Source organism: Phaethon aethereus, assembly GCF_964289735.1.
Source record: "Phaethon aethereus genome assembly, chromosome: 4".
NCBI lineage: Eukaryota > Metazoa > Chordata > Aves > Phaethontiformes > Phaethontidae > Phaethon > Phaethon aethereus.
Genome location: NC_138578.1, coordinates 48,903,978 through 48,921,719, shown reverse-complemented (window position 1 = coordinate 48,921,719; position 17,742 = coordinate 48,903,978). Strand labels below are relative to the sequence as shown.

The window sequence follows — 17,742 nt, the reverse complement described above, 5'->3', positions numbered from 1 at the left end:
TAAGTTAACTTATAGCTGAAATGTACTTGTGTAGTTATTAGCAGTAATTCACCAAATAGAAAATATTTGGTATTGAACACAATGAATTAGATGAAAGACAAGTAATTTTAGGAGGATATTTGCTGTTGTAGATAATACTTTAGCCCTAGGCACACAGATCTGGCAGTGCTAATCTTGAGGCTTTCCCTAGTTTAGATCAGATGGGTGCAGAGCCTGTTTTCTTCTAACATCAGTGTGACAGTACTCTGGCTCTAGCACTGTTTTACTGTACCAGTGTGGCATGCTTAAGCTGTGTGGATTGGTTTTTCACTTGAAGTGCCTCTTCTGAGTAGAAGTTATTTCTGTCAACAGAATGGTACATTGAAGATCATTGACCGGAAAAAACACATATTTAAACTAGCCCAGGGAGAGTACATAGCACCAGAGAAAATAGAAAATGTGTATCTGAGATGTGAAGCACTTGCTCAGGTGTTTGTCCATGGAGAGAGCTTGCAGGTAAGCATTCTTCAGGTAATTTTAAAAAGAATTGCAAGAGGAGACTGCAGAAAAGTGTCTTCTCCCCTCAACTTTGGGACCGAAGTCTTAAACTTTTTAACATTACACATCTTGGTTCTGAATGCACTTCCAGTGCCAGCACTTATATAATGTTTCTGGATTTAGTTTCAGTCCAGGTAGTAGAGCTAAATTAATAATGACTGTACATAACTGTGCAGGAAAATAAAAAAAAAAAACCAAAATCCAAGATTTCTACTTTTTTTGCAAGTGGAAATTGAAATGTGGGTCTTAACAAGAGTAATTCTCTGAAGTGCAAGCTTCTGAACTGCACTCCTATGTTGAAAGTAGCAGAAAGCTGCTGACGTTACAGCAGGATCAAAACTGCTGTCCAAAACCTAACACTGACTAGTAAGAGATGTGTAGGAACTGAAGTGTTGACTTTAAAAGGAAAAAAAGCTTGATGAAAATTCTGTTTTAGGCCTTCTTAGTAGCTGTTGTGGTACCTGATCCTGAGACTTTGTGCAACTGGGCCAAGAAAAAGGGATTTGAAGGATCATATGAAGAGCTATGCAAAAACAAGGTGAGTCATACCTGACTAAACAGTTGGCTGTTCTGCATCAATGTTTTCAAGCTATACAACATATTCCTGTATCCACAGGACCTCAAAAAACACATTCTGGAAGACATGTTGAGGACTGGGAAAGAATCTGGTTTGAAGTCATTTGAACAGGTAAGGTGCTAATGAGAACTGAAGACCTAATTTAAACTTCTCAATACCAATATAATATGACTGCAGAAACTGGTTTTAATTTGTATCTGGAAAACTTTTAAAGTGATGGGCTTTGTTATGAGGTTGCACCTCAAATGCTGTCTTCAGTTTTGGGCCCCTCACTACAAGAACAACACTGAGGTGCTAGAGTGTGTCCAAAGAAAGGCAACTAATCTGTTGAAGGGTCTAGAGCACAAGTCTTGTGAGGAGCGGCTGAGGGGACTGGGGTTGTTTAGCCTGGAGAAAAAGGGGGCTGAGGGGAGATGATGTTGCTCTCTACAACTACCTGAAAGGAGGCTGTAGTGAGGTGGATGTTGGTCTCTTCTCCCAAGTAACAAGCAATAGGACAAGAGGAAATGGCCTCAAGTTGCGCCAGGGGAGTCTTAGATTGGATATTAGGAAAAATTTCTTCACCGAAAGGGTTGTGAAGCATTGGAGCCAGCTGCCCAGGGAAGTGGTTGAGTCACCATCCCTGGAAGTATTTAAAAGATGTGTAGATGTGGTGCTTAGGGACATGGTTCAGTGGTGGGCTTGGCAGTGCTAGGGTTAACAGTTGGACTTTATGATCTGAAAGGTCTTTTCCCACCTAAATGATTCTATGATGTTTGGGCAATCTTTTTAATAGCCTTGCCTATTCCAATGAATGTAGCTTGGCTAGTAACTGTTTACTTTCCAGGTCAAAGACATTGTCATGCACACTGAAATGTTTTCTATTGAAAATGGCCTGCTGACACCAACACTGAAGGCGAAGAGACCAGAACTGCGAAAATATTTCCAGTCACAGATAGATGAACTGTATGCTAATGCCAAAATGTAACTGAGAATGGAGTGAGGAAAGTGGCACATGTCTGACGTCTACTGTGGGCCTTCATATCTGTAATTTGACTACAGCAAACATAGGGAAGGAAACTGTGCAATCATTAACTTGTACAAAAATGGGTACTTGCCATAGGAACATTGAAGAAATGGAACACTGCCTTACTGTCAAGTTGTGTTGCATACTGTTTTTATGGTGACCTACAATTTCCAAAAAGAGCCTTAACTATAAATGGTAACTATATGTAAGTTATTTAAGATTTCCTTGGCCAAAAATGGGACTCTCCTTCACCAAGGAGCTAAGGTTTTCTTATTGCCAGCATGTTTGCTGTCTGCAGTGTATTTTGCGGTTGTCGATTCCAAAGGATTTGGCAGGTTTGAAAATGCCTCTTAAGTATTTTGCATCCTCAGAAGGATTACTTAATCTGTTAAAAACAAACAAAACAAACCAACCACAGTAAAACTGCTGCAGTTGTATAGCTGGTATCACATCTTGCATTAGTCCTGATATTAACTGGGGCAAGGCATCTGAGTGTTGTTTTTTCTCCTTCCTGTATCTGCAGCCAGTTCTGAGATGTACTTTCATAAGGTAGAAGTCAGAACTCCACAGAAAGGAGACTGACAAATACAAGTTCCTCAGAGTAAGCCTGGACATAGTGGTTTGGCAGTGAAAGTGTGGATGCAGTTAATCCAGGAAGTGTAGCCTTTGCTACATTAACACAAGTCCAGAGTGGTGCCAGCCCTGTAAATGAACAGATCCTAACTCTGGCAAGAACACTAGAGACCTAAAACCAAAACCATTCAGGAGGCTGGGCTATGCTAACAATCAGGTAAGCATTGCACCTGTACTAGCCACTTGTTTTCCTGTAATGAACGTGTATTTAAAATGCATTTTTTAAAATGTGCCAGGTCCTCTCTAAGCAGAAGAGCTTCTGAAATAACCTCTCAGTTTTCTGTGCTTTATGTATGAGCCACCGAGTATTCTTCACTGAATAGCAAAATCGGTCAGGTAGAATGTTTTTGCCTGATGCTTTGCAGCAATTGGAAGTATTTATGTATGCCAACAGAACTGTGTGTTGGCACAGGATAGGTATTTGTTCAGGGATAAAACCTAATTCCCAGATAAATTGCAAAATAACTAGTTACCTTTTGTTTGAGAAATCAGCAGAAATAAGCCTTACTAGAGCATAAGTCTCTTGCTATCCTTTACAGAGTTGGTTTTGTGTTAGCATTCATTGCTGTGTTTTGAAAACATGGATAGATGTAAAGTACAAGCACAACAAGGTTTGCACTAAGATTTGTGTGTGATTGTAATGCACTACTCTGTAGCATAATTTCCTACCTGTGTGCAATTAAGGTACACAAATCCAAGTCAACTGTTAGAGCAGTAGTTTGTTACATTGGAATTCAAATGTTTGCTTAGTGTTGGCTATTTCTATGTTTTATAAAACCAAAACAATTTTCAAAACCAATGAAGGAAACCAAAATAAACATTTCTGCATTTCAACTCAGTGAAGTGTTTGTTTATCAAGGAAAGATGCTACTGACTAACAAGCTGAGGTGTAATTTGGTAACTGACAAGCTGTAAAACTCCACTGCTACAAATATACTACTTGATGCCGGAAAAATGCTGGTGGTTGACACTTTACTTTTGGAAGGTAACTTTCTGCTTTGGTCTGACACTTGCGTGTAAGTTTTTTGGCCAGTATCTCTAAGGGATGCTGTGGTATGTAACTTGCTCCACCTGTATTCTTAAAGAAAAATCTTTATTTTTGTCTTCAGTATGTTTTCTAACAGTTAGGTAGTGTTCTTACCATCATAAACAATTCTGGAGTGAAACCTGGAGTTTTCTTAAACTCTTATGTTGCTTTTGGGTGGTAGTGGTTGTCCTTCCTGTGTTGTCATCGCTTCCACCCCCTTATGCTGTGCATCTGGCTTTAATCAGGGGTATGGTATGAAAGATTTCATGGGCAGACTTACCAGACCAAGGTAGATGAAGCATCACCACCACGACAATGTTTAGAGCTCAATATTAATGCAGATTAATTTATTATTGTGAAATAATAATCACACTTCTGTTCCTAGCCACAGTAGCCTTTCTCCTTTTGAGGAATTTTATGTCTTCCTTATACATTTCTTTCCTACTGAAAGAACTCTAAGCTACCTGTTTGTCACTTAGTGAATACTGTATTCACGTATGTATGCTGCTTGGAAAGAGTGTGACATGTCACCACACCTCTCTTGAGGGAGGTAGCAGGATCTCAAGTTTATGTTCCTGACTCTGGAAGAGCCAAGCTCTGCTGCAGCTAGTCTGTACTGTGGCTCGTGGACTACTAAATAGGGCTAGATACTGTGGCCAGGAAACTAGAAGTATGAGGAGACCTGTTAATCCCCAAGTGGTATTTTGCTGTGTTTTAGCTTATGTGATGGAAAGGAGAGAGGGTGGGTGGTGTGGCAGCAGTGGATGATCTTTGGAAGAACACCCTTACCTGTAGATGAAGAGCTGTGGCATGAGAAGGGCCTCTCCAACTGGCAAATTTCTAAATCTCCTGTAAACTAAATGCTAGAGATGGGGCATGACAAGTTTCTGCTGCTGCCTAAGTACCTTCGTACTCCAGTTTGGTGACCCCTCAGCGCTGCAAGTGGGCAATTCCCTGCCACAAGCGCCCTCTCCTTCCTCCTGGCAGCGGCTACCTACCAGGGGCCGGCCCCACCGGGGCCTTCTCCCCCCACGGCTTGGGGTGCCGGCGGCCGGTATCGCGCCTGCGCGAGAGGGCGGGAGCTCGAGAGCGGAGCAGATCTGCCACAGCCGCCGCGGCGCCTCCGCCGCTGTCCCGCTTCCCCTTCCGGCGCCGCGCCGCCTCGTCGCACCTCCCCTTCCTCCCTCCCTCCCTCCCTTCCCGCGGGCGGTTTGGATCGCGGCGGGAAGGCGGCGCCGTGGCCGGCGGGTGGGTCCCCTCAAGGGGTCGGCCCGAGGGGCGCCGTGGACCCCGGCGGCGGCGGTTGGGGCAGGGAGGCCGGTGGGGCCGCCCGAAGCCCGGGCCGGGGGCTTGGCGTCTCCTGCGTGAGAGAAACGGCAGCAGCGGCGCGCAGGTGAGGGTGTGAGCAGCGCAGCGCCTGGTCTTGCCTTCTCCCCTTAGCGCGCGTGTCTTGCTGCTAGCTCGCGCGCGCCGCGAGGTGTGTGGCGCGTTATGCGCGTACCTTGCGCTAACAGATTTCCCTTCCTCTCCCAGGCACTGGGGCAGAGAAGGCACGTCCGTCTCGGGGACGGCTTTTCGGTAACCTCATCCTCCGCTGTACTCGGCACATACTGAGTAGCGGAATGTCCTCAAAGAAGAAAGTGAAGATAAATGCTTCCAGGAACGAACGACGGGTAAGCTTTGCTAGCTCGAGCAGAACCAGGCAGGCGAGCGGTTTGTTCTTCTTCCGTGGGCGTTGGCTCTGGAGGTGGATGCAGTGGTGGTAATGCGGGGCTTGCTTGGCACGGGTGCTGGGAGCTGTGCAGCCCCTCCTGGGGCAGGTTCGGGGTGCGAGGGGTTTTCTTTCTCTTTTTTTCCTTTTAGGAGCCGTACGTCATCCGGCAAAGTGGGCCATGGACTTAAAGTTTTAAAACAGTCTTGTAAAATTAAAGAGAGCAGCTTATAGAGGAAATAGTTGATGTGTCTATATTTGGTACCATAACAAATCTTGTGAGGCACGGCTAAGTGCTGGTAAAATTAAAAGCTCAGGAAGCCGGTGTTTTCTTGTCATAATAATACAATAAACACACACAAATCAGTGAGGCGATTCACTGCCACCCTTATGGTGTGAGTAACACTTTTACAAATATTTCATAAACTACTGCCATTCTCTTCTACCCTCCTGCCTTACAGAAGCATCTGTGTAATACTTGATTTATAAATTCCACTCTGTAAGAAGTTACACTGTAGCTTTTCAGTTTTTTAAAGTGAAAATAATTAAGTTGGACAAGGATGGAAATCTATGTAATATAGAGAGGAGTGAAGAAATATTTTGATGCCTGAAAAGAAAAAGGCCACAGATCATAGAAACCAGATATTAGACTGTTATAAGAGTTCTATGCTTGTACACTTAGTTTTATAAAATAAGACAAAACTCGCACTACAGAACATTATCAAATTGCAGAATATATCAGCTTTATACCATCATTTCTTTTAGGGGGAAAAAAACATAGCCTGAGGAAAAAACACATGCTTTGAATACTTCATATCATAGATCAGCAGTCAATATCGTCCTGGTTAAATGTATTTCCAGTCAAACGTTCTTGAAATTCATTGTCATACTTAATCTGTTATACACTCAAAAAGCTGGATGAGCTACCTATTGCTTTCATACCCATCCAGGAGCACAAAGCCAACTCCCATCCTCATCGCAAATTACTTCCACTTGAGGAACCAGATGTTTCAAGGATATTGAAGGTAGCGGAAGCAAATCAACTCGAGGAGCTTGATGATTCATTTGGTTAGTATTAGCTTGAATGTCATTTAATGTATGATTTTCATGAACAAACCGTATGGGCAAAATAGTTCAAGGCTTACCTAGGAAAAGGTATTGTTTCTTTCCCAGAGAAAGTTATGGGCAGGAGAGACAGAGGTTTTCTGTCGGTAAGGAAGCAACGAGAATAATGCTGTAATGTGTAAAAGTCAATGGAAGAATACTGGCTATTCAAGTTTTATAGTCAATGGTAGAATTTCACAAAATATAACATTGCAATTGTGTAAGGATTTATATTTAAAAAAATAAAGTTCAATATCTTAAGTTATTCTGTATTTAATTACACAAATTATGAAATTGAACTTTTGCTATTGTAAGGCTATTTGTGGCAGCAAACTTGGACCTTCGTAGCAATGTTGTTCTGCCACTTTCAAATTTTACTTAACAAAGTAACATCCTAAAAACATACTATTTGTTGAAGCAGTAAAACCACTTTCATGCTCCATATGGGACATGTGCCTCAGTACACTGGAAGAGAATCAATTTAGACAGAATAGGTGCCCCTGTGTGAAGTCCTCTGTTGTTAAATATATATAGCTCTTCTATGTCAGTGCCTGTAAGAAAAATACTTGAAAAACTGTGTAATTAAAAGTTATAGAGAAAATGCTAAGAGATGTTTCTCAGCTGTAATAGTTATTACTCCAAGAAAATTGTGGAAATATGCATGTAACTGCTAGAAACAGCATTGAAAATCAGCTATATAGAAGAATATAGCAAAAGGGCTGTTAAGGGAAAGGCTGGAAAATTAAAAGCTCTTCTTTTCCTCACTTCTGTGGTATGTATTAAAACCTGTGGTATATATATTTTGTGGTATACATACTACAAAACTGTGGTATGTATAAAAAGGATGCCTGCTAACACTCATGTAAGCCAACACTAAATTTTTGTGGCAATGTGCTTGCAAAAGAAATCCGTACTATGGAAGGCGTACTAAAACCTTAAAGTTCTCAGAGTTCTAATCTATTTGGTAGCTACTGTCAAGAATTCTACATTTACAAACATTCTACAGCAGCTGTAACTGCATTCTTATGGCATCCAATAAAGCAGCTAAAAATCTGTACTAAAAAAAAAAGATAAAATTTAGAAAGCAGTTGTTTAAATGTATAGAAGATTGATGTATACCATAGCAAAAAGACTTTAAACTGTACAAAATGTCTGCTTGCTATATACCACATGCATATGCTGAGCTTTCCTGCACCTTTGGTTTTGGTTTGTAAAGGAATAGCAGAGGGATAAGTACAGAAACTATGAAGTTTTTCACTATATATATTTTTCCCAATCCTCAAATAACACTTCTAACAAGACCTCCTTTGTGTTAGTGATCAAACCACAAGTATTCCAACTAAATGCTTAATGGCAGGCAGTGCTAGCATGTCCATGCTCTTTGCCTGAACAGATGGGAACAATTTTCATACAGCTTATTTTCTGTTCTTTACAGATCACCCTTTGCACAGTACTGCTGTGGATGCTTATGGAGAGGAACATTTGCAAAACGAGTCACTTGGTCATGTTTCAGCACCGCAAAGGGAAAACACAGAAAGGAGGTCTGGTGAAAAAAAAATAATTGCCAGCATTTAATTCAATCTTTAGATTTTTAGATTATAGGAGATAGGAAAAAGTGTTCTGTTTGTCAGGTTTCCCTAGCTGCTTATTGAACAGATGCTTTAACTTAAAATTTGCCACATGAGAAACCAAAAGAGTAAGTAAGCTTGAGGAATGTAGAAAAGAAATGGGAGACTAAATTAGTCTGTGTTCTGTAAGCAGTACATTGATGTAAGTACTTGCTGTATTTTTTTTAATATGAAAGGATTTTAAAGTACCTCTGTGAGGTATTAATTAGTTCTCTAAATGCTGGTGTCTAAAGTTAAAAGGTAGAAAAATTGCAAAATAAGTAGAAGCCGGTTAAATTACATGTAAGAAAGAAAGTAATTTTAAATATCTTTTAATGCCAGTTTTTAGTACATTTCTCATTTGTTCAATCAAATTTCATTTCAATCTGGATTGGTTCTTATTTGAATGAAATAGCAAGGCAATAATAGTGCTTGTATGAGAGTATTTTTTTGTTTTGGTTTGTTTTTTTTTTTATTTCCAACCCCACCCTCCACCAAGAAAGCCACCTCCACTCCTGCTAAAATCTCCTCAGTAATAATTCTGTCTCTGTTTTGAAGTTTCGGCTCAGTACAACATGGCTATCGCAGTGTTCAGTTAGTAATCGATTTCTAAATTGTTGTGAGGGTTGCTGTTGAGGGATAAAGATTCTGTTCCCTTTATATGCCATTTGCAACTTTTTGTGTAGTCTATTTAAGGAACACAAACCAAATGACATAGCAGTACAAAATGTTCCCCAAAACACAAGATTTTGTTCTGTATATGGTTGAAGATCATTCTTTCTTGGTGTGTAGTGGGTTTACATGTGGATGTTTTTATTTTCCTAGTAAAAAAAGGCATCGCTCAATAACGTCTGATGGCGATGTTCAAAAATTGACCAGAGCTGATCCTGAAGATGAACCCCGTAAGGAGAATACGGTACAGAAAAAGTTGCATGAGTATTGTCAGTCAATTTAATTTTAACTTACTTTATGCCATGCCTGCAATAGAGTGGGGGAGATGACGACCTTTCATTTGTTTCTTAGTACTTAACTGTATCTGAAATAGTTAACCCTCAGAGTATTCCTGTGATATGGCCAAGCAAAATGCTTAAAGCTACAGTCATGTCAACAGGGAATAGACTAACCAGGTACTCCTGGATCCTGTAGCCCATTCTCTTGCTCATTTGGGAATACGTTCTCTTCTTTCTTTACCTCTTCTTTCCTCATATCTGGAATATATGTTCTTAAAGAATGGCATACTAAATGGAATATAAATCCTTTGTACTTGTTCAGTATTGAAGTAAAACATATTTATGAGAGAATTGAATTTTTATTGATAAAATTGATTTTGAATACATATTAAAATTAAGCAAAAAACACCCAGTTTTGAATGAGTGTTTTTGCACACTTAGACCACAGTTAGTGTAAAATGCCTTTGGCCCACTTACCATCCAGGCATACAGGGGAATTTAACTACCTGCGGAGTTGAGAAAGTAGGCCTGTGATAAAAGAAGCTGTGCAGTAGCTTGTGGAAAAGTTTTTTACATATTGAAATTTACTGGAATTGTTTAAAACAGTGTTGTAAAGTTCAGTACAGAGTGTTAGTCTTTCATCAGTCAACTGCATGCACTCTTGTAGAAGTGCTGTCGGTGTCACAACGTTGTCAAAGTAGAGACAGAATTGGCACAGAATGTGGGTGAAAAGGGAGGCGAGCAGGCGCTGTTCGTCAGAGAACTCTTAATACTGGGCGATGGCTGTGCTGAACCGAGGGTCCGTATGCTCCTTAGAAGGTTTCTACGCCTGCTGCACGGCCAGTGGCTGACGTGTCAGTTGGGCAGCGGGGTCAGGCAGCTGCTGTCCCTCCGTGGCGTGAGCACTGTGCTGTGGTTCTGGCGAAACTGCCGTAAGTGAATGTTACTGATGTTTCAGGCAGGAAATGCTTTCCTGCACTCTTGTCTAATTGCCATCTCTCAGAATTTTAAATGAGTAAACCTAGGGGATTTTTTGGAAGTTAATCTGCTTTTTTATATCGCAGAAGGCCCTGAATACTACTCAATTCCAGGTGAAAAAGAAGCGGCCTTCAGAGAAGAACACGACAGATCCTTCTGGTAAAGTAAACCTTTAAAGTAAACCTGGCTGGTGTGCCACACAGCTCTGATCCCAATGGTTTGCATCCCTGGACTTGACTATTACTCCCCTGAAGGGGTAAAGCATAGGTGTGCGTTATCCCTCGCACGCAGCCTGGTCCCCTTTGGAGGGAAGCCTGGGACCGTGGATATAGAGCTGTAAGACCCTTCAGTACATCCCTTGGTCTGGAAGCCTGGAGCACCAGCTGTGGGGGCAAAACTTGGAGTGGCCCTAACTTAGAGCATAGGCACAGCTGTTCGCATAAAGACCTTTGAGCTAGGGAGCTTCAAGGCAGTGGCATTTTTCGGTAGCAGGACACTTTCTCAAGCGTCATCATGCTTCCTTTGAACGGTACCCTGTCACATTCAACTCCTAGATTTACATCTGGGAGTGTGTGAAGAAACATGGTTTAACTTTTTATGGAATTATTGGTAATACTATTGCAAGGTTTAAAGAAACATATTTTTATATAGCTTTTTTTGAAGCATATATAGTATTCATGCAAAATGTATACAAATATAACAACTCCCGATTCTTTGAGTATTGCAGGTTGCCCAAACTCAGGCTAATAGTTTTTGCAGCACAAACAGCTATATCTACAGTACACTGTGTAGTTTATGAGTTAGTTCACTAACGTGCTCCTGGACTTGCTTGAAATGATGAAGAATAAGAAATAAGTTATGTGATTGATCATCCAAATTCTAAGGTGTTTTCCAGATAAATCTATCATAGTTGCTCAGCCAAAGACAGATGGAATAATTCATATATCCCTCTTCTCAAGTTTCATATTAAAATGTTCTTAACTTTTAGATGGTTATTTTAATGGTAGGCACAGTAACTTTCTAATGGTAGGCACAGTAACTTTTCTATTATTTTAGAACGTGTACCTGAATTGTACAGTGCTTATCTTTATTCTGTTGTTTCAGTGGATAGCCCGTGTTCTGTACAAGTTTGGTGTACCGAAGAGCTGAAGAGATCTCCTAGAGATATTACAGAACTGGATGTTGTTCTGGCTGGATTTGAGAAGATAACAGCAAATTACAGGTAAATACTCTGCTTTCCGATTGCTGAATAGTCAAGTAAGCTTTAAAAACAGATGACTTGCGTTTTTGCTAATGGGCCGTCCTTTAGGGAATGCAGTATTGCATAACGATTATTAGGTTTCTGTGATACAAATATTTTTTCATGTGTATTTTGAGGTCATCTCCAGGGATTTGATATTTTTCCAAATATAAGAACAAAACATCTCAGCTGAGGTTTTTCAGTGTAAAAATTAAGGTATTGCTAGTACATGAAAGATGTGTAGTTGCCTGTGCTACTGGGTGCGTAACACTGGGTTTTATTCATTACTCAAAGGAATATTTTTGGATGAGATTTCTCCTTTACTAAACCAAATGGGTTGTGTTTTGTCCCTCTGACTTCTCCAGACAAGGCATAGAATCAAACATTGCCCGAAAAGCTATCAATGGCTTCTGTTCTGCTTTCAAGGACCAAATCACCGATCTTGTAAGTACACCATAAATAAAATCAATTTTGTGGTAGTGATTATAGAGCTATATATTACATTGTAGTCAAAATGCCTATGGCTTCATAATTACAGAATCACTAGGTTGGAAAGGACCTTCAAGATCATCAAGTCCAACCATTAATCCAGCGCCACCATGTCCCCTAAACCATGTCCTGAAGCGCCACATCCACACGTTTTTTGAACACTTCCAGAGATGGCAACTCCACCACCTCCCTGGGCAGCCTGTTCCAATGCCTGACCACTCTCTCGGTGAAGAAATTTTTCCTAATATCCAATCTAAACCTCCCCTGGCGCAACTTGAGGCCATTTCCTCTTGCCCTATCACTAGTTACTTGGGAGAAGAGACCAACACCCTCGTCGCCACAACCCCCTTTCAGGTAGTTGTAGAGAGCGATAAGGTCTCCCCTCAGCCTCCTCTTCTTCAGACTAAACAACCCCAGTTCCCTCAGCCGCTCCTCATAAGACTTGTGCTCCAGACCCCTCACCAGCTTCATTGCCCTTCTCTGGACACGCTCCAGCACCTCAAGGTCTTTCTTGTAGTGAGGGGCCCAAAACTGAACACAGGATTCAAGGTGCGGCCTCACCAGTGCCGAGTACAGGGGCACAATCACTTCCCTACTCCTGCTGGCCACACTATTCCTGATACAGGCCAGGACGCTGTTGGCCTTCTTGGCCACCTGGGCACACTGCCGGCTCATGTTCAGCCCACTGTCAACCAGCACCCCCGGGTCCCTTTCCGCCGGGCTGCTCTCCAGCCACTCCTCCCCAAGCCTGTAGCATTGCATGGGGTTGTTGTGGCCAAAGTGCAGGATCCTGCACTTGGCCTTATTAAACCTCATACAGTTGGCCTCTGCCCATCGATCCAGCCTGTCCAGATCCCTCTGCAAATTGTCCTTTACAGATTTACTGCAATTGTCCTTTACAGATTTATTTATGATACTCTAAATTTTCTAATCTCTTGTCAAGATAAATAATATGAAAACAGAGTTTCTTGTGTGCAGCTTATGATTTGCTGCCTCTGTGCTGGCTTTTGTGAGAATTGCCTTTAGGCACAACACTGCTGTCATGCAAGTATGTTGCAAAATTGTCAGCTTTTGCAGGGAAGCATCTAATAATCCTGAAGTGTTTGTCATATCTAAAGCATTATATAGTAAAACTGGTGAGCTGCGTAATTTGAATGAGCAAACAGTTATTTCAAACACTGTTTTAAAAGCTCATGGACTAGAGTTTTGAAAGATTGATGATTTAATCTTTATTTTGTGTCTCGGTGACACTTGTGTAGCCTGACTAAGGCCTCTAACGTGGTTAGTGAAAATCATCCTTTTTTAATTGACCGTTGGAACCTAACTGTAAAAAGCCTCTTAGCTTGGAAGACTAAGTTTTCTTCTCACTAATTATGACGAGTAAAATAAACTCAGAACTTTGTAGGTGTTTTGATAAATACAATGGATAAGCACTAAAACTATAGTTCTAAGTGATTCATTAAAATGAGCAAGTTTTAAAATTACTACGTTTATACATTTTATATAAAGTTACAGAAAAATTAAGCTAATTAATTACACTAATTGGTACAAGGAGTATTACTGGTGCAAGATGATTAATTTTGTGCAACAGTCTTCTGGCATGAGGGGAGAGGGAAGAATTCATACACAACTGATACAATTGTAATCTTCCTTTGAACCAGTGTTGGGTTTTTAAAGAGCTTTTCATGTTATTCTGAAGTAATTCTTGCAGCTGTGTTTTTAGGAGGAGAGAGATGAAATCAGGATCCATGGTCATGTAACTCTTCTTTTCCTCTGTAGATAGTGGAAGTCCAGGAATTAAAGAATATGAAGCAAAAAAACGCTAAGGTAAATACCTATATATCACTATATTGTACAGCATACAGAGGTGGACACTGACATTTCAAGAAGTTGACTAGAAGTAGTAAGATACTTCACAAAAAAGTATACTGTACTACAGAATCAACTGCATAAATAGAAGATAGGGAACCACCAGAGGTTTTTTTGGAAAAGATCTGAGTAAATATGGATTGCCAACTCCATAGGTATACTGCTATACTGGTGTAAAAAGAAGGAATGCACATTAGGATGTGTGGGTATCTATGTATGTGAATTACTTTTTTTTTTTTTAATAAGCACTGGTGCGGCTGCTGGAGAGCCAATTAAATATTGAGAGCTAACCTTCAAGATAGGTAGATGAGTATAAAATCTAGGAGAGAAGCAAAAATGGTGAGCTGTGAGGGCAGAATTGGATTGCTTAGTGTAAAGGAGAGAAGTCTAAGGGAGCTGCATTCCCCAAATATATGCAAAATTTTTGTTTAGAGAAAGGCAGTTCCTCTGTTCGTTCAGAGCGAGGAGTAATCGACTAAAAATGCAGCAGTGGAATGTTGGCAGGATGAGGAACTAGTGTAAGAGCAGAAAAACAGTGCGGTGGTTTCATCAGGAAGGAGGTGAATGCCCTACAGCAGAGATATTTAAGAGCAGGTTAGGCACTGTCTGCCAGAGGCTTTCTGCCCAGGTTAATGTCTCACGCAAACTTTTCGATGATAAAATAGTTTTTAATAAGTAACACCAAAGAAAGCTTATTCTGGGAGGTAGTAATTAATGTGCTAAAGTCTTGTTAATTTGAGGTGATATGGTAAACTACTCTGCATGTAAAATGAAAATTTTAATACACATCTAGCATTCCCAGCCACTCAGTTATCCTTATTTTGCTTCTTATACATTTATTTCAAATCAGATTTGTAATTGCTAAATTTAAATTCATGATTAGTTTTGGTTTTTTAAATTGCTGTATTAAAGAAATCTTAATTATGCTTAGTTGTGGTGATGATACTAAACATACATTCATATTAGTCTGCATTTTTAAATCAGAAACAAACAAAAACCTGCTAGAGTTGGTCATGTTTGAGTTCAAAATGTCACGAACTCCTTTTGTATGCTTGTAAATCCAGTGTCCCTTAGGAGAAAAGTCAGACGGACTGAGAGTTTGACATATTAAAGAGCTTTAAAGTGTTTAAAATACAAATGTAAAATATGGCAGTTTAAGGTCTGGTGTCTTGGAATCTTCCCAGAATCAGAAGCATAAAACCTCAAAGTTAAAAAGGCAATGAATTTCAGTTGTTTGCCTTTGAAGTTACAGAAACGGTTTCAAAGACTTTCCTCACTGTTTGTTTCAGATGACAGCAGACATCAAAAAGAAAAGGCAGCGACTGTTGCAACTCAGAGAAGAGCTAATTGGGTATGTTTCTAATGATGCACAATAATAGCCTGAAGAACTTAAGGAGTCTGGTATTTTGTAACTCGGAATTGAAAGTAACTTCTTCTTTTCTTTCATTTTATTTTCATGAAACTCTACTTCTGTACTGCTTTCTGGTTTTATAAAAAAAAAAGGATAACCTCTCCTTTCCGTATTTCAGTTGCCTAGATAGTCATTCTTGCAAGTTCTCTTAGCTAACTAGGTACCGGGATGGTATTTCAGACCATACGTTCATATGAAAAACGCTAATGTTACAATTGGAATCGCAAAGGGGATGAATCATAAATTTACAAAGGCAATACCAGAGGGCTTTTTTGGTTTTGAGGCAGGAGAATGTGTTTCACCTCTGCAATTTGGCAGGGGTGCCTCTTGAGTACATGGTTTGCTTCCATCTCATGTGGCCACGCAATTCCCCTTCTCTAACTTGGCATTCATCTGAAGTCTCATTTAAATACAAAACACAGAAATCACGTTCTTTGGAAGAACCATTAGACTTCCCCAAATCCAGTTGGTTACTAATGACAAGCTTTATACTGAAGCTGCACGTCACATACATGCTGGAAGTCAACTGTAAGGAACAGTGGGCTTGGAGCCACAAAGGCCAATGAAAAGCCCTTTCTCTATGGCCCCAAGAGTCTTGATTTCTTTGCAGTACTACGGGCAAAATTCACTCAACAGAATTAATTAAAGACATCATAAAACCCTCAAGATAGGTTTGAAGCCCCTCACAGATTGAAAGCTGTCTTCACATTTTTTTTTATTTGTTGTGTTTTAATGCTTTGAACATCTTACGAAAGCTTTTTAGCTGCAACACTGTTAAATGAAAATGGCTGTTGGTCTTGGGTTTTTGGAGTGCTATTTTAGTGGATTGAGCCCTCCAGTTTACCTAGGCAGAGGCATATGTAGTTTGTAGATCCCAAGTATGCTTCAGCACAAGCACTGACCACCTCAGCCTGCAAGCAGGTATGTGCAGAAGCAGAACACCAGGTACTTGGGAAACTTCACTTGAAAAACTTCAGTGCTATGTTGAGCACTGGGGAGAGAGTGGCTATGTTGTCAGACTCAAAAGAGAGATGTGGAAAAAAATTGGGGGTTTTTTGTGGATTTAGACCCATGCTCCTGTTTAAATAATATGCTAGGTGTTCTAATTAAACAGTATGTTTTATTAATCTATGTTTCGTGTTTCTGACCAACCTTTCCCTTAAGTCTTCTTCAGGGGAAATACGTTCATAGTTACTCATGCAATAAATATGCAGATATAGTCATCAAAGCCTTGATCTTTTTCAGAGCTGAACCACAACTGATACAACTACAAAGAGAATATGCTGAGGTACAGGAAAGGGAATCTTCCTTGAAGCAAGCAACTGCATTACTTACTGATTTAAAGGACCTACAGCAAGACTGTTTGGATTATAGAGAAGAAAACCCAAAAGAAAAAGTGGTAGTAAGTACATGTTTTACATGTGTTTCTGAACAGTTCTGGATCAGCCCCCCTGCCCTTTTTTTTTCTTTCCTGGACTGATGGGAATTTCTATTAATGTTCAACTTGCATTAAATAGCAAGATTTTGTTAATTGTCTTTGTGGAAGCAACTTGAGAGTCACTGCTGTAACTGTACTGTAGTATGTCACTTTTTTTTTTTTTGGTGTCATGTTAGAAACTAAAGCATTTCAGAGAGGACTCTACTACGTTGCTCTCTATGTCCAGGAATTCAAAGGACATAGAATCACAACCCTTGTCCTCAGGTCTAGCATTTTTTACAGAAACTGGAGAAAGATTAACAGTGAGAAGCAAGTAATCAATTTCTTTTGTTACTGTTGTTCAAAGGTAGGGAAAGCTCTGGTATGGACATGTCTGCTCTGTAAGGTATTTAATGCCAAGAACAGCACTTGTATTTCATGACCAGATTAACTCCTCATGTAGTCCTAGAACTCCTTCCTGTTCACTGTGGCTCATGACTGGTGTGGTATTTTCTGTGGACAATGCTATGTGCCCACCGTGTGTAAGGAAATCCTACTGTTTCAGAAGACTCTAATGTCGGCTGTTCTTCACTTTTAAAAACCACGTTGCACCATTTCAGATAGAGAAAAAATAAATACATGTATGTAAGTGAAAAAATAAATAATGTATGTAAGTGATTTTCCCAAGAGTTAAAAATGTTACCCTGTAATTTTATTTCCTTAACAACAGTATGGAATTTCCAGCCTCCCTGCTCTTCTGGTGGAGTCGCGGAGAATTCTAGGAGCAGAAAGACACTTTCAGAATATTAACAGGAAGCTGGAAGAGGCTCTGACTGTACAAAGAGGGAAGTTATCAAAGAAACATTAAGTGTTTTTTAATAGACTTTTTGACATTTATGAGGGACAATTATTAGAATGGTCAGTGCTTAAAGCTTGTTTAATCATTGTTGCTGTACTTTGCTTCAATGTTTAAAAGAAGTCAGTGATTTAATCAGAGATTGTATCTTTCTATTGTCAAATAGTCTGTGTGAGAACTTACTCAATGTCAGTAGCAATTCCAGGTAAAGTGCTAAAACTTTTCTGTGCTCTGTTAACACGTTGGGTTTTCAGCATGGGCTATTAAAGGACTGTGATCTTGAAAGCAGTATATACTTTTAAAAGAGAACAGATAGATGTGTGTTGAATT

General features: G+C 40.1%; 2 protein-coding genes across 3 annotated transcripts in view; both read left to right on the top strand.

Moving 5' to 3' along the window:
- Positions 1-2,081, top strand: part of ACSL1 (acyl-CoA synthetase long chain family member 1) — a gene marked incomplete at both ends in the record, with an annotated part of 33,664 nt that extends 31,583 nt beyond the window's left edge. For both annotated transcript variants that reach the window (XM_081998767.1, XM_081998766.1), the window contains 4 exons: positions 352-495; positions 974-1,075; positions 1,154-1,225; positions 1,941-2,081. In XM_081998767.1, coding sequence (XP_081854893.1) covers positions 352-495; positions 974-1,075; positions 1,154-1,225; positions 1,941-2,081 — 459 coding nt within the window. The remainder of the gene's footprint in view (positions 1-351; positions 496-973; positions 1,076-1,153; positions 1,226-1,940) is intronic.
- A 3,321-nt stretch (positions 2,082-5,402) lies between these two features.
- CENPU (centromere protein U) lies at positions 5,403-17,424 on the top strand (the record flags this gene model as incomplete). Its single annotated transcript, XM_081998902.1, has 11 exons — positions 5,403-5,453; positions 6,406-6,559; positions 8,031-8,136; positions 9,028-9,151; positions 10,217-10,289; positions 11,235-11,352; positions 11,736-11,814; positions 13,639-13,686; positions 15,018-15,079; positions 16,385-16,541; positions 17,287-17,424. The coding sequence occupies 11 exons, from the start codon at positions 5,403-5,405 to the stop codon at positions 17,422-17,424; spliced, it is 1,110 nt and encodes a 369-aa protein (XP_081855028.1).
- Between the last annotated feature and the right edge of the window lie 318 nt (positions 17,425-17,742).